The 17479-nt window shown below is 37.2% G+C and overlaps 1 protein-coding gene across 1 annotated transcript in view; it reads right to left on the bottom strand.

Moving 5' to 3' along the window:
• Positions 1–1657: 1657 nt before the first annotated feature.
• The window catches only part of CSE1L (chromosome segregation 1 like), a 37555-nt gene continuing 21733 nt past the window's right edge, over positions 1658–17479 (bottom strand). Inside the window, exons 9-25 of the mRNA XM_036902033.2 lie at positions 16364–16531; positions 16126–16255; positions 14791–14856; positions 14193–14395; positions 13667–13751; positions 12670–12731; positions 11418–11554; positions 10160–10263; positions 8484–8581; positions 7040–7190; positions 6695–6903; positions 6188–6285; positions 6002–6087; positions 5492–5573; positions 4083–4229; positions 3168–3399; positions 1658–1902 (exon numbers count right to left, since the gene is read on the bottom strand). Of these exons, the coding sequence (XP_036757928.1) occupies positions 1813–1902; positions 3168–3399; positions 4083–4229; positions 5492–5573; positions 6002–6087; positions 6188–6285; positions 6695–6903; positions 7040–7190; positions 8484–8581; positions 10160–10263; positions 11418–11554; positions 12670–12731; positions 13667–13751; positions 14193–14395; positions 14791–14856; positions 16126–16255; positions 16364–16531 (2148 nt within the window). The 3' untranslated portion in view covers positions 1658–1812. The remainder of the gene's footprint in view (positions 1903–3167; positions 3400–4082; positions 4230–5491; positions 5574–6001; positions 6088–6187; positions 6286–6694; positions 6904–7039; positions 7191–8483; positions 8582–10159; positions 10264–11417; positions 11555–12669; positions 12732–13666; positions 13752–14192; positions 14396–14790; positions 14857–16125; positions 16256–16363; positions 16532–17479) is intronic.

The raw sequence follows: 17479 nt of genomic DNA, 5'->3' as shown, positions 1-17479 counted from the left end.
CCCACAAAGCACTGGTATCACCACTGATGAACAGTCACCAAACCTGTGCACCATCACTAAAACCTGTCAAAAACTTGCTATAGCAACTTCAGTCTATCATCTCTTAAAAGCTTTAAAAAATGCCTTAGATAAAGGAATAGAACCTCAATTTAAAGCATTTTTAAAAATTAGAGTATTACTAAGTTGTGCCACAGTAAAAGAAAGACAAGTACCAGTCATCTTTTCTGGTCAGAAACTATTTTAAAAGGCACATTTGCAAAGACAATCCTCTTTTACTCAATTGTTTTAATTGAGGAAGGGCAAAATTCAGAATATGATCAGTCCTCTGAGTTTAAGATGCTGAAACAAGGGTCTTCCAGAACAGTAACTGTGCTGTGTACTTAATTTAGCTGTTGACCAACAGCTTTAGTCAGAATAGAGCCAAGTAGACACCCTAGGAGCTTATCTGAGCACCAAATCTAACAGCACCAATTCTGTTTTCTATTCCAAACTCTACCTATATTATAATAAATGTTTAGTTTAAAAATGGATCCCAATAGTATTTCAATATCCTGCAATGACTGTTAAGCCAAGTAATAATACATGATTTAATAGTTTGATTGCAATGTCAAAAGTACTATCAAAACTAATAAAACTAAAAAAATGACTATACTGGTACAAGAACATTTAGATTAAGCTGGAAGTTTCTCAAGCAACACAAAAACATATGAAGAAAATAAAGCATTTAAATCAGGCACCTGAATTTAAAGAAAAAAGATTGCCTAATTTCTGCAGAATGAGATTCCACTGTAACTGCACTCAACAGACAGTAATTTCAGTGTAAGTAGTCTAACTCTTTATTCCCTAAAAACAGCTGCCACAGTACACCCCAGGCCAGGGCCAAGGGAGGGACCCTGTGCAGCCTGGCTCCTGAGGAGCTGTCTTTGGTAGGACAAACCTACTTCTGTAGTTCATCCTAGATGTCAGGTTCTAAGATGTCACAGTTTAGAAAGTTCCAAATAATCACCCATGTACAGAGGAGAGAGACGCTGAAATAGAGCAAACAGGCAGGCCGTCAAAGTCCTCAACAGCCTTAGGAAGCCAGGCAGAACATCCTCTGACAGTGGAAACCGTCTACCTAAAGTTAATGCTGCCACCTAAGAATCAGTCGAGAAAGTTCTGATATGCCCCAAATCTGTATTAATGTGCTTTTCCCTTGTTTTTAAAAAAAGTAATCTGAGTTTGAATTACTTAGAAATAAGGATTTTATGGAAATTCTTCATTATAATAGTATCAGCACCAAAAACCTGTCCTTAAGATGTTCTTAGATACATATTTTAGGGCTTTTTTATTACTGATTACAGATTTAAAACTGAAATGTGCACTTCTTGGCAAGCTACACAAACGATTCTTAAATTTCCAATAAAACCTTAAGGGAACATACAAAAATACAAAGGACAAGAGAAACACAAATGGCAGCAGCCTCACAACAAAAGGATTTACTAATAGAAGTCTCCACACTCGGTGTTCATCAGAATTTTAGTTACCCAAAGCATTTGATATGCTTAATCAAATCAGTGTCATATACTGAACTATTAATAGTTGTTCCTTGAAGCTACAACTGGAAAAGTCACCCACTTATATTTATGATCACACAAACCACCTAATTTGCTCATGATTCAACTTAAAGCAACATTTAATATTCTTTATAAGATGGAATTTGTTACAAGTTCAAAAGGAAAAACTTGTCTTGTTTTTAACACAGCTGTGCTCAGAAGTCTGCATCATTTCCTCAGAAACCATCCTGGGCTTAGCCAATTAAAAAAATGCAGTTCAAAGCAGGGTCACACTGGCTGCCTGAAGGTAGCCTTGGAGATACTGGAGCGCTTCTGCATTGAGGCTGGTGCTCACCATCGATGGAACCTACAAAAGAGGAAATACACATCCTGACTGCTGGAGACCCCAACATACTGACAGAGCCCATGTTTTGCAAGAGAGCTGCCCTAACTCTGTGAAGGGCAATGTCACCTGTAACTGTTAAAGGGATTCCCAAGTAATTCCACTATTTTTTTTTTTTTAGAAGAGCAAGGTACAAGCTTTTATTTAGAAATAAAGTGAGAGGAAAGAGCTCCTGGCTCAAGCCAGGAGGGGACAAGAGAGCCCAGGGTGGTGCGTTGTCTAGGGGATTTATAGGCAGTAGAGGATTTTGGGGAATTGAAGGCTTAGGGTGTGGACTTGTACCACCTGCCCCGCCCTCAAGATGGGCTGGGTTGTTGTCTGTTTGCCAGGGCTGTTTACAGTGAAGTCACGGGTTATGCTGAGATGCCCTTCTTTATTTGCGGAACACTCAAACATTCCAGGCCAAGTTGCTCCTGGCCTTTTGACCTTTAACTGATCTCACTGAATCATGTCTATATTCCTAGTCTAGTATCTTTACCCTAGAGAATTAGTGTGACCTTGACTTTGCATAATGCTGAACACAGAGTTTCGATAGGGACTTTACATTGCTACATTGCTTTGACTGAAAATATCTTGCCTTGCTTTTTCCGGAGTAACTCCACTATTTTTATGCCTTCAAAAATGGATAGGTCTAAAAAGTGTGTCCATAGGAATTGTATTCAGTGTGGTGGCACTGTGGTTATATTTCTAAAAGTCCTTATTGGTTAGTGATGCATAATCCAGTACAAATGGATAAAATGACACAATGCCTAAGGAGAAATCAAGCAAGATTGGTATTATATTTGTAACTACTGAAGGTTGGCACAAGGGTTTGCTATGCTGTTTACATGTATGTTTGAAGTTTTCCATAGTAAGTCAATGAAAAATGGAAATTTTATCAATACTCTATCTTACAAGACTCTAAAAGGTGCTGAGTAAATTTCAGTTTAAAAAAGAAAACCAATAAATGCCTGCATTTCAATAATGGAAGGATTATTTCAGTCTGGGAAATTTCTATTCTAAGAGCTTTATTCCCCTGCTTTGTCTTTACTCCTAAAACTGTTCACTTAAAATATACTGGGAGCCCATCTTTTTAACCGAAGAAAAATAAGCCTTGCCTTGACCGCAAGACTAACTCACTGGGATGTTGTTCACGCTCGCCAATGAAAGCAGCGCCCGAACCACCACTCCCCATCTTGCCTCTCCAGAAAGGGCTCCAGCAGTCGCGGAGTTCTTCAACAGACACTTACCCTTCCTGGACAGGCAGTGGACAATCTGTGAAGTGACTGTGCCAGGTGGATTTTAGGGTTGTTCACCATCTGACCTACAGGGTCATGCTCTTGTTTCCCCGCAAATGCCAACTGTGAGAAGGCAGTCTGGTAGCCAGGTGTATCTTCTATGTCAATAAAATGTTCTTCATCAGGAATGGTGTTATCTTCAGGTAACTCAAAAAGGCCAATCAGAGACTGTAATAAAGGAGTCCTGGATCGGAGGAAAGCAAGACAAAAGCTTAACATGAGTTAAACGATAAGCACTATTCCTGAGAGACAGATGCTAACCTCAGTAGGAAGGGACCTTTAAATTAAGGGGGACACCAGGCTCTCTAGAAACCATTTAATTCTTTTGGCCCTGGCACCCCAATTTCTCTTTCAGAAACTACTCCATCCCCAGGGCTGTGAAATGGGCTGTGTAAAACCCAGGCCCGTCTTGTTGGGTGGCCATGTGACTCAAGCCAATACAAGGGAGATTCAATGCTAGAAGTTAGTGAGGAGAGATGAGCCTCAAATTCTCAGATCACTGAAGAGGCTGCCGGAGGGAAGCCACAGTAAGGAAAGGAGAGGCAAAAAGTCAAGAGCTTGGTCCACCGGATGGTCACACAAGCGGGTTTAGATCTGCTCTATCAGGGTCTCCTCTTTAAAGACTAAAGCCAGTTCATCTGGGCATCTGTCATAAAATAGGCTCAGAGAAAAAGTAAAGAATCAGGAAACAAGATCTTTCTAGTCCCAGAAGCGCTCACAGGCCACGTGCTGGATCTGGTGCCTGCCAGTGAGAAGCCGAGATGCGCGAAGCCAGCTCTCTCAGCCCTCAAGAGAATAAGCTTGGTTCATTTTGCAGTCATAAGGGAAGAAAACTAATTTCCAAAAACTTCAGAATGGAGTACTTACCATAGCTTGGTATACTCTGTGTCCATCATTGGGGGACATTCTGTTAGTAATTTGGTTATGCCAACCGCACAAATCTTTTTTTCTACATTTCCAGACACTTTCTGAATTTCAGGAATAATGATTTTTTCCAAAACCATTCCAAACATTCTATTAACCAAAGCAAAATAAATCGACTCAGTATTGAAACAGAATACCACTGTAATTGAACAGTGAAAATGCTTAGATGTTATCTATATTCAGTGAGTCCTTATGAATAAAATGCAAAATAACTGCTATTCTTGGTCAACTGAACGGAAGAGACCAGGAGACGACACAACATCCAGCCTCCACCCCGGCTAAGCGCCCTCACCCTCCGTGCGCACTCATCAGTCCGTGTTCAAGTAGAAGCTTTACTTACAACCATTTTTTTTTGCTCTTGTATGTTTTTAAAGAAATTAATGAAGAAATCTTTGAAAAATCAGAAATTGGTAAACAGATAAGCAAGAGCAAGAAGATAAAAGAATCACCCAGTACCACCACCATCCAGTAACAACTAGTTCTAAGAATTCTGGACTATAAACTTCCCCAACTTTCTAATGCCTACCTAGCTGTGAACATGTCAATGTCAGTGGCTATATCAGAAAAATGATTTTGGCCCATCACTCTATGTTGTTGCAAAGATCCTAGAAGTAAAGTTTTTCACGGCTCTAAATGATGCCAAATTCCCAGTTTATACTTCAAATTCTTTTCAAGCAGAAATAGTGGGCATCAAGTATGGACACTTCAATGCTCCAGATAAAGAGTGCGTGTTTTTTGCTCTACAGGAAGATTGTACTAATTCGGGCACTACTGGCTGTGATGACAGTGCTGATTTCCTCACCACCTTATATTGCTGGAAAGTTTGTTTTCAGGAACTACTTTTCAGGTGAATTAATGTATTACATTTTAGTTAATCTGTAATTTTTTTGGATACAATATACATACAGGGATCTAACTTGAGTTTTTTCTCTAAAGAAGTGTCCTCTATCATTTACATCTTTTCTTTCCGTACTAAATGGGGATTGTCACTTAAGTACATGTTGTGTCTATATTAAATCAAAAATAAAGTTTTAACTGATCCAAACTTTGCCTATTGGAAAAATGCTGTTGGCCTTAACAAAGGCAGGCTCATGGGGACAACACAGACCATCTAAAAACACAGACCACCAGCTGTGGAGAATGCCAGAGGGGGCGTGACTTTGGGAATTAGGAAAATGTTTGCAGGGATTTTCTTCTTTATGACTCAAAACACCAAGAATATTTTGAAGACCACAAAGATACTATCACTGCACCAAGAACTGTGATACCATCCATAAAACAGAGATTATTGGCTTGCACTAAAAAGGACAAATTTTGTGCTTTTAAAAATATAATAATAAAAATAAACTTACTTTGGTTGTATACCATCAAATAGTTCTTGTAGTGCTAGTGCCCCATATTTTATGCAATACAAATTAATAAACACTAAGAAACCTGTTGAAAGGAGATGCAAAATATCAATACAGAGGACTGACTCACTGCACTGAACAAGCGAGTTAGTGGTCTGCCAAATGAAGTACTCATAATCATTACAGCCAATAACTAACCTTGGCATCAATACTTGCCTTTTAAATTTAACGTACAGAATTTCTGCCCTTATACTATAGACACAGTTTATATGTATAATCTGATTTATATTTATTATAATATTTCTATTAATGTTTTTATAGCTAAACTTACAAACTAACCTTTGTAACACAATATATTTGAAACTGATCTAGTGTTCGGAGAACACAGACATCTTTAAATATTTTATATATAGTTTATAACTGATAAGAGGTTTATGTGCAACCATAACGTCTAAGGGGTTTAGGTACTTTCCTTCATTATTTCTGTAGGAACACCCAAATGATTTCACTTACTCTTGATAAACTTTGTTGTTTTGGAATTCTGAAGTCTTTGGAATAGGAGAATGAAGATCTGCTTCCTGTACTGGTCAACTGACTCACTAAAGAATTGGATAAAAGCAACAATATAAATGCAACATTTTTTTGACTACCTGTCAGAATCTTTGATTTAATGTACAATGAGGTTATATTTATACTCACGGAGGCATGTGCTCTATTATACTGTTCAGAAGATAAAAACCTTGATGGTCATTAGCTTTGGATGCAATCAGCTTCTGGAAGACACCTAATAACCCAGGCTACAACAAAGTAGGTCAAATAATACTCAGTTAGGAGCAAAGATTAATTGTTCCAGAAGTTAAACAGGTGATATATCTTGGAAAAAAAGGGTGCGAGCTGTAATAACCTAATTAGCATTTTCTACAGTTCTTACTTCTGAAGTGTAAAGAAAAAAAAAACCCATTAGAGTAAGCCCTTAACGTTAAGTTCTTGAAATTCAGCTCTTATTTATTTAATTTACTTGGCTCTTATTTTTAATTTTCCATGGAGATAAATAAAGGATACCTAATTCCAACAACATGTACACAAACATCTCCTATTCATTACTTCCTTTTCTATTATATTTTAGATAATTTTTAACACCTTTCCATCCCTAGCTTTTCTCTGCTACCTTAGAAAGTTAGTTACATCAAAATAAATCTGACTCACAATTTTGTCAGCTGCAGCACTTGCTATTGTATTTGAACCACGTTCTAAGAAAGCTTGGAGAAGCCTCACTAGAGCAGGGATATTTCCTGTTCTTTCCCAAAGCACTGGCTGAAGGAGATGAGGAAATAAGGCCATATAGGAAGACGGGATATCATTTTTGTGTGTTTCCAGAAGCAAAGACATCACTTGAAAGACATATGGAATAAATTCTGTTGGTAAAAGTAAAAAACAGAGCTGTCAGCTTCAGAATTAATGGCTCTGACACAAAAGGCACATACCTCTTGGGCTGTATTTTTTACAACCACTTTAATTACTCAGTTAGAAAGGAAAATAACTTCAGCTTACCTTGTACATCATTTTGTAAAATTTCAGTGAACACCAAAAATAAAGCCTCCTCAAAATTTACAACAGCAGCAGGGTTAGCTTTGCAAGTTATTCTTATGGATAAACATATTGCTTCAAACATGTAGTGATTAAAGTGAGGTTTGCTTGGGTTCTGAAATTAAAAAAGAAAAGCTTATCACTCCAATAATCCAAATGACTATATTAAATATCATCTAAAATAAAACAGACCTAGCCTTTCTAAAACACATTAGAAGAGGTGTCATCTTTTTAAAAATCAGTATTAAGAAAAAACACTGATTACAATACAAAGCCCACATGCATTTTGTAAACATTCTATACCAACTTTAAAATTGAGAGAAAAAAGTACTCACTGATGCCTGTTTGGATATTTTTTTACATGAGCATAAATTTACTATGAAGAAGTACTTCAGAGTCACAGGGAGGTCACTACACAAGCCTCAACTCCCAGCGCTGTAAGGAACGTGTCTTAAACCCGTGTGCTCTCCCACAGCCACAACTGCAAACAGTGGAGGCAGAAACAAGGAGGCACATTTAAGCTCTGGCTCTGCCACTAGCCTCAAGTGGGACTTGAGGCAAACTTTAATCTCTGTGGGCCTCAGTGTCTGTGTATCTACAGAGTGACAGTCCTTCATATCAGTGGTTTTCAATTTTCTTTTTAAGCAACAGAACCCAATTTTCCTTCAAACAAAATCATCCTTGGACTGCTACGACATAAAGCTGATGAACTCGGGTGGCGAGTGGGGGCGTGCAGGCAGTGGGGAAGGGCCCGGGGTCCCTTCTCTCTCAATTACCCAAGGCCCACGATAGTCCGAGACCCTTATCCAGAACTCGGTGGAAAAATCATTAGTTCTCCAAAGTCCCTCCATACTCCTTACGAATTCACCCCCTTTACAGAGTAATTAAAAATAAGCATCTAAAAAGAAATTCTGGCAGCCTTAAGCTGACTTACTTTGTAAAATTTAGTAGTAATATTTAAATATGAATCAAATTATCTAAAAATTTGAGCAGAGAAAGAGTGAACTTTATTTCTTGGGAAGTATGAGTAAGGAAGAACAGACACAGAGGACTTGAATCACTTCATGGAAGTCTGAATAGCCTCTTTCATGTCCATTTGGGGTAAAAGCCTACTTTCTCCCATGTAAGATCACTTCAGATAATCTGTACTTTCTCAATTTTCTACAATGAAATTCAGTGTTACTTTCTTCATGAGAATAAAACATTTTAAAGTTTCTGAGCCTACACTTAAAGGTGAATGCTGCTATCTCTCTGATTTAATGTTGTTCCCCACTTTCAGAGACATACATCCACTGCTGGTCAGGAAGAATTCAGACCTTTTCCTAAGTGTGACCTATTGCATGGGAATTCTGAAGCTTTTCGAGTGTACGTGAAAAAGCAACTGCACTTTCAAAACTGGCTCTGTTACCTTACTAACAGCTAACAGCTTCTGTGTAAGTTGAGTGATGAGAGTAGGGATGTAGGGAATTATGGCTTCTTGTAGGAGGGAAAAACTTCTCATGATAGCTGTAAAATATAAAAACAGCAAAAAGTTTAGAAAAACATCATAACATCATAACAAAACAGCAATTAGGGGAAAAAAAGCCCAGATTCATCAACTGAAATTTTAAGGCCCTTAAACAAGCACCGGATAGCTCTCTACATTGAAAACCATCTACATTTCCCTTCTTAAAATCAGGCCAAGGATTGACAACAAAATTTAGCTGGCAAGTATTTCCAGAAGGCCTGAGACTTCAATAATTTAAAAAGGGCCAATAAAAAATACCGAAGTGACTGCAGAGGCACAGGAGAGGAAGAAGCAGTGGCTGGCGTGGGGGTGCGGCAGGTGGAGGGAGGGCTGTTGCCGGTCTCCGTCACCGGGAAGTGACCGACAGGAAGCGCTCGGCTCTAGCCTACTGAACCTGACAGAGAAGGCCACCTGTCTCCCTCCCCTGGGAGAGATCAGGAGCCAAAGAAAAATTCGAAAACATATAAAGTTATGGAGGGCCCACAGCGCAAAAATGTTGCTCATTAACACATGCCTAAAAACATTTGGCATAGAAGATGCATTATGAAGCTAAAAATGTAAGATGTGTTTCTGCACAATCAGAACAGATGTTTCCAAAGTAAAGTAACTACTATATTTGAGGCACATTTGGAATAGAAAGTTACTCTCTCTTGCCTCCTAAACTTTGCAATCATGTTTTATCTACCTGAGCCAAAGACACCCTCCAAACTAGCTAACTGTTATCCCTCACCTCAACTTAGACATCATCTCCCTGAGAAGGCCTTTCCCTGAGCTAGGTTAAGAGGTTAGAGGGTGGCATAGTGCCCTTCCTCTGGGCTGGCACAGAGTCCTTTCATTCACTCATACAAGTTTTATTGAGAAGTCATTACATACTGGGTGCTCTTGCAAATGCTAGGAACGCAGCAGTGAAGGCCACAGACCAATTAGCTGCCCCACAGAAATGGACTTTAAACAGCAGGAATTACACACCACTGTTGAAACAAATATAGTGCTGAAAACACTCACACACACCTAGATGCACGCTTATACACACACAAACACATGTCCACACATATATATTCTGGGGTCCTGACCCAGGCCAGAGGCACCAGGGACAGCTTTCTTTGAAAAACATTTCCAATGAGTCAGAAACTGTGCTAGGCTCTAGCAATGCAACAGAGGATAAAACTAAGATTGTTCCCAAAGTCAGAGCTGTCACCAAGATACTCTCCTCAGGCAGTACGTCTGTGAAGGCAGGATCTGTGTGGGGTCTATCAAATGCATCCAGGTTTCACACCAAGACCTAGCATAACATGCCATCAATGACTGCTCAGATCTTTGCCCTCAAGAAATTCAATCTAGGAAAGCAAGAAAGGAGGTTGCTACTTTTTCTTTAAGAGGAGTTTTTAATCAGTTTAGGGTAAATTTTTTTTCTGAAAACGCTGATAATAGTAAACAGTTTAAAATGAAAAATATTGTTTTATCTAAACCGACCTATTCTTGTCATAGACTATGGAACCTGAAGTACAGCTCAGTGTGTTTACCCTTATAATCTGAGATTAGATACTTATAGTCTGTACACCAGGGAAACGGCCTACCTTTCATAATATATTCATTTTCTGAAGAGCCAGGAAGTGTGAGAGCTTTGAAAAGGTTTGTTAGCAGAATCTCAACAAACGGTGCGATTTCTGCAGCTGTAAAGCTATAGATGAAAAAACAGCTTTCAGTCACCACCAACTCTTGAACTTGTCACTTTGGAATACCCTTGGCAACTACTAAATCACACTTCTTGGCATAAAAGCGAGCCATCTCCCACCACAGACAATTGGCAGACAGCTCAGGAAACGAATTTTTTACACATGCTCATGTTTCGTTCCTAAGAAGGCACATCTGGGACCAAACACAATTAAACAAACCAAAAACCAGGCAAACCCAACATCATCAAAGCTGTCAAGGTAATCCTTGGTTCTTATTTATCACCATGGAGAACCAGACTTGGGACTCCCAGAGGTCTTGGTCATTTGTTTTTTCTGGAGATGGAGCAGATTAATAAATTCTGCATAAATACCGGGCCTAATGACAGGTACAGCCTCAACTCACCTCAAAGGATATTCTTTCAACACTTAATTGGCCACTGAGAAGGTCTATATTGCAAATTCTTGACAACCTAGATTTGTTTTCCACCACTTACCCAAGGCTCACTTTCAAGAAATAACACAGTTGAAGAATGGCCTTAAAAACATACAAATCATCCATTCTTTTACATTTTATCCTTGGATCAGGCCAGAAGAGCTACTATCTTAGACCCTAAAGAATTACTTTCATTAAGTTGTATTATATCTCAGCAGTAAGATTACAAAAACAGCCTGGTAAAAACAACTCTGTTGCAGGATGTTGTTAAGAACACTGCTGTCACAGAGGATTCCCCTAATGAAGACCCACTTCTGAGATGCCTTCTGAGTAACCACTGTAATTTTAATCTCATGGACACTATGAAAATGTTAACTCACCAAGGTTCTCTCTTTGCCTTGGCTGCTAAGAGACTTCACGTAAAATGCAGGAGTTTTTTAAACTACACTGTACAGGATATCTTCTGACACATATTTCTGTTTATTAACCTCACCCTATTTTCCTTCTGCTCCAATTTCCTCCATTTGACTTTACTGTCATAGTGTATCTATTCTGGCATGCTGCCCCAATCCTTTTGGAATGAGGCATAGTATAAATGAGTAAAAAGTACACATTTATTTTCCTAACTACTGAAGAATTTTAATACATTCAGATATCTCTGATCAGTACCAAATAGTTCCCATCCTGACCTGAAAACATACAAACTGCTTAGAATCACATACTTACAGTGTGGTGTTGTTGGGCCCTCTCATAGTAAACAGCCTCTCCAGAGCATGTGCTGCGTAAGTATGAACAACAATACTTTCAGCTTGAAGGTGGTTAATCAAGAGAGGAATAGAGACTATCAGATGCTCTTTTGGTACCTGCAAAATACAATAAAATACATGCTTTAACTCAGTGCTATCTGTGAGTAAGACAAGTGAAAGAGAAAGGCTTGATGATTTTTAAAAATTATGTTTGTTCAGCACATAATGGAAGATGACACGGTTGAGTAATCAAACTTGTACCTCCACATAATAGTTCGACTTACATTTACTTTTCCAATTCTCTTTCTCAGCATAAAACTATTTAGGGTAGAACCTTGCAGAGAAATGAACATGCCATAAAATAATCTCATGGAGAAGCAGACTAATTTATTAATCTTAAGAACTATCCCTAGCAGGTATTTCTTAGCATAGTCACTCAAGCTCTTCGTGCATTTTCTCTTCTAAAAAAAGAAGACGGGACCCCCAAAGAACACTAATCTTCATTAAGAACCTCTTAAAAATTTAGAATATTCCTTAGTCTTTAAAATGCAACAGCTTTGGAAGGTTGCATGTAGCCTTGGTAAATACCTGCCAGAGACACATAGAAGTTGCAGATCAAGAAATTTAAGAATCATCCACATGAAATACACTGCGGCATATTCTTATGATGGATACTACACAGATACTAAAAATAAACTATAACAAATACACTAAAGTGTGAGTAATTCTCATTAACAATGTTAAGCATTACATATATCGACCAATACCTATAGCATGATACCATCTATCTAAATAAATTTAAACCCATAAAATATAGAATTTTTGTGGAAACAAATATGTAAAACCACAAGCAACTATGAAGATGCTATCGGCTACAAGTAGAGTGTGATAAACTCTACAAGACAAATGACTGGCTTCTCCAACAAATAACAGGCATGATAAAGGGGGAGGGGGACCTCTGTTGCAAACTAAGAGACAGGAAATATAATAAACCATAAGCAACATGTGGGCTTTGCACCTAAATTTCAATAAAAAACCACTGGAAAATGACATTTTTGAGACAACTGGGAAAAACTAAGCATGGCCTGGAATCACAAGTTCTTAAGGAATTACTGTTAATTTTATTAGGTGTGCACATCAAATATGACTGCCCAGGAGAAGGGAAGACAAGCTGGTATACAACAGAATAAGAGATTAAGCAGCAAATAACATATAAATGAAAAGATACTTACTTGATTCCTAAAAATCATAATGTATTTGATACCATCAGCCTTAAGGACAGGAAATTCATTCACTATTAAAAAAATTAAAACATCACAATTATTTAGGTCCTGGGACTGCTCCTCCCAAATTGCTAACATTATCAGATTTTTAAAACATGGATTTGGAACCAAAATGTCAAGTAACTTAAGCTTACTTATGAAGTGATCTACTATGTAGCTATTCTGGTAAGATTACAATTTTACTTTTTTCCCTTTAAGTTTCATTACAGATAAACAGATATTACTGATATAATTGAATAAAGATGATTTGGACCATGAACTAATGACCATACTATCTTCCCAGAACTGCACCTATTCTGAATTAAGAGCATGTCTGGCTGGGATTTGCTTTAAATTGCTCTGGTGGTAGGAAAATAAATTAGGGAAAGGGATGGGATATTGGACAGTTGTTAAAAATTCTTAAAGCTGGATGCTTGTAACATGGAAAGTTCAGTACAATATTCTCCCTACCTTCGAGTGTATTTAAATTTTCCATAGTTTTTAAAAAGGAAATTAACATGTACCTTGATCAACATATTTTCATAAACAAAAGAAATTATCCTTAATATTTATCAGTTTCAATTACTTCAAATTTATTTCAATTCTTAAAGCTTGCTTTCCAAATGAAAAAGAAAATGAAAGTATAATTCCTAGACTATATATCAAAATAACAAAGCTTAGTTACAATTTAGTCTAACTTGTTCCTATTTTGGTAAATACCTTGTTCTATACAAACAACATTTTCTTTATAGAAAGTTAATTTCGCCTAGGCAAGATCTGGGGAAACCATGAGATTTTATTCAGTAAAAAAAGTAACTGCAACAAAGTTGGGACCGATTTTTTTGAGTATCATGGTGATACAGAGCCCCTATTAGATTACTTATTTTGTAGTACAAAATAGCAAAGCAAATAAAATTTGCAGGTATATTATTATAAGTTGAATTGAAAAAAATTTCACAAAACTCACCATTAGCTGATTTTAGATCAGGCAGAATGTGATTTACAAAGAACTCAGTCAAGTTTACAAGTTCATTTGCTTGTGTAATTCCATGCTGAAAAACAAATTCGTACCAGGGGAAAATATCATGAGATGCCTGTATATATCCACCAAATTGGAAATATAGACAATTTTAGAAAACCAAGTTAAAAATGGAGATGAACATTTCAAAACACTAACTGCTTATATAAAATAAGACTATTTCAACAATTAAAAAACTTCCCTAAATTAACGAATAGCTAAACTTAAGTTTAGCACATCTTATACACTGAGTCTCAGCTAAGGAACAAGTGTGGCTGGCATCTGTCAATTTTTTGGTCCAGAACAAACTTAAATGTTTAATACATCAACATGTTTAGAGACTATGAATTCTAATCAGAACTAACAGGTCATCTAGCAGAGTAGGCAGTATCGCCAGAAATGTATTACTTCTTTTTGATTTCTGTGGCTACTGGCACTTCTGTTTCAGAAACAAACTCATATCAAAAAGATTCACCTTCTGTGTTTGGGCTTTTGATGCCAAAGAGGTCACTAGATAAATGGCTGCATCTTTGTGTTTCCAGTTGACAGATGGATTTTTTGCATGTTCCTGCAGCATAGAATTGACATAACCAGAGAAGATTCCTGTCACAGGTCCCTCAAAAAACTTGCACAATCCTCGCACTAGATCACAAGCGGCCCTGCGTCTAGTGTCAATATCTATAAAATCAAAAGAAATGTATCACAAGAGAAAGAGACAACTCCCAACGGAGGAACAAACTGCCATCTCATAGCTATCAGTAATACAAACAATGGCAAGAACTCCCCCCCCACAAACACAATGAGAATAAAACTAAAAAGGTCATAGAAATATGATAAACACTAAATATACATATATAAAAAGACTCATGATTCAACTTTTGATACTCTGATTAGCTCATATGAGAATTGGTTTTTTAAGGTGTATAAGTTAAAAAAGGAGAACTTCTCCATTAACAGTCGGTTGAAATGACACATTTACCCTCACTCCCAGTCCTCCCCATATACACTATAAAGAAAGCAACTTTAAGACTGGCTTGCTAAGAGACTAACAAGTGAAAAACCAAAATATATACCAGATCCTTCCAAATCTCTTCTTATGTACTCCTCAGAATTATCTTCAAAGGCTTCTTCATCAGCAGCTATAAAGAGAGATGACATTTTAGATAGCCCCTCAAAAGACATGACAAGCCACTGTACCTTCACAGCTGAGAATGCAGCACTGCCATGTTTTATTTACAGCTAAGTGTTTCTTCCCAACAAAGGACTACTTCATGTATGCTGAATCATTACTCAGAGCAGCAAATGCTACTCTGAAGGTTAGGTAATAGATAATTAACACAGCTGTGATAAAGGCTCACTTGTTCTAATGAGACAGTGTCCCCAGAACTGGACTTCAGCACCAACTTTAAAAAATGAGTATTAGAGACCAATCTGGGGATGCCAACTTTTTATTTTGCCAGATAAGCATATTTTAAAAAACAAACATGCAACCTAACAAATATCACCACTATTTCATAAAAGTCATTTCAACACCAAAAGAATAGGATGGACAAAATGAGAACAAAGACTTGTACTTTCGTTTTATGAAAACACAAACGGAAATAAAACCTCACATTATATTTTTCTTTATTTCCTCGTTTTGTTCCAGACTGATAATTTGAGAACCACTGATCTAATGACTGTTTGATATAAGACACAATTCCTCCCACATGTACTTCTTGCTTTTCCTAATAATAAGGAAACACATTTTGTATAACAGACTCGTAGGACTATCTTAACCTTAAGCACCAAGTGACCTTCAACTTTGTGTTTGAAAATTATCGATCACTTCTAGTCTCAAGTCATGTGTTTAAACACAGCTACTTGCCTTGATAAAACACTAACCCAAACAAGATCAAATTACTTCCCTACGTTGAGATCCTGGACGACTTACTTTAAATAACCGTTTAAAAGTCTTAGTCAAAGTGTAGCACAGAGAAGACAAGTAGTGACTCTGTGGCATCTTACTACACTGATGGACAGTGACTGCAATGGGGTGTGGACGGGGGGAACTTGCTAATATGGTGAATGTAGTAACCACAATGTTCTTCATGTGAAACCTTGTATATCAATGTTATCTTAATGAAAAATTTAAAAAGTCTTAGTCAACACTTTATGGATAAACCTCCATAGTACACAACAAAGCCCACCACAGCAGCACTTATTTCACAAATGTCTTTTATACCACATTTTCACATGTGACTTAGAAAACAGGCAATAAATGACCTACAAGAAGTTTTCTTTAACAACAAAAAAAATTTGAATATATTACAAAAAGCAACAAGAAGACTTCTTAAATGCATACTAACATAATCTTTAAAAAACTGCTTTTAATATCCTGAAAAAGCTTTATACTATGCTATAATTACCTCTAAATTCCATGTTAGGCACAATAACCTTTTCACAGATACTTGTCAGCGTGTTCTGGTCCTCAAATAGATTCTTATAGTGAGGTCGCTCACAAACTGAAGCCAGAAATTGAATCGCATTACTTACCAACTGGAATAAAACACAAACATAAGAACATTTTTAACAGCAAAACGGAACTGCTTATTTCTTCGGGGAGGTTAAGTGGGAATGTCTTGTTCATCTCCACCATTATCTTACCAGGTCATATTTAACCTCTTGACCTGTTGTTACTAGTAAATTCCAGATGGCTGTGACAAATCGGGGCAGGTACGGTTGAAATTCTTCATCATACTTTTGTGCATAGAGTGCAGCATTATCACAAATCTGGGATTTTAAGAGTTCCAATAAGCCTGCTTCCTCTTCATCCTCATATAAGAGAAAACAGAAAACTCAAACATACAACTTTAATTCTACCATAAATATGAAGAGAAGCTGTTAATTCCTCAACTCCTTAAAAATGTAAATCCAAGGCTGACTATTGTAAACTACACCTATGCTATTGTCAATTTATTCACTTACTCTTGACAATAAAAGATGAAATACTTGTTACTTATTAATCATTGTGAGCAGCTCTCAAAAGTTCTCAAGTTAAATAAAGCCTTTTAAAAAATCTGGCTGCTGAATATAAAGTATTCACTTATTAAACTGAAAATAACATTCCTACAGAAACCTGCATTATAAAGCACTGATCATACTTCCTTTGTACCATAGTTAGCTGTAATGTCCTGCAGTCTCCCAAAAGGTTCTCACTTCAAAAGTTCTCATATTAAGATGTGTCCTCTGCCCTAGTAAGGTCATTCTGGGATTCTCACAAATCATATTTTGGTTGTAGAATAAACAACAATCTGAAGCAGGGTTCAGCAAACTATAGTCTGCAGGCCTCCTGCCTAGTTTTGTAAGTGAGGTTTTATTAAAACACAGCCATACTCTTTCATTTATATAATTAAAGGATTGTAAGTTCCATGTATACCAATTGTGTAATTCCTATGGCTGCTTTCAATTACAGCTGCAGAGCTGAGTAGTTGAAACAGAGACCATATAGCCCACAAAAACAAAAATATTTACTACCTAGACCTTTATAGGAAAAGTTTGTGAACCCCAATCTAAACCATGACAGTGACTTATATTATAGTCTCTATTGTAATGGCAATCTACAAATGCCTTCTGATTATACTATATGCCAAGTAACTTAAATTGAGAAGAGAAAAAAAGAACTCCCTGACAGCTGGCTCCTCGGGTATACATGTAAGGGATATTGCACAGTGAGATCACACAAGGCGTACATAGTTAAACAAGCACAAACAGCTCCCTGTG

Source organism: Manis pentadactyla, chromosome 5, assembly GCF_030020395.1.
Source record: "Manis pentadactyla isolate mManPen7 chromosome 5, mManPen7.hap1, whole genome shotgun sequence".
Classification (NCBI taxonomy): domain Eukaryota; kingdom Metazoa; phylum Chordata; class Mammalia; order Pholidota; family Manidae; genus Manis; species Manis pentadactyla.
The sequence above is the reverse complement of the archived record's forward strand: the minus strand, read 5'-3'. Positions and strand labels throughout refer to the sequence as shown.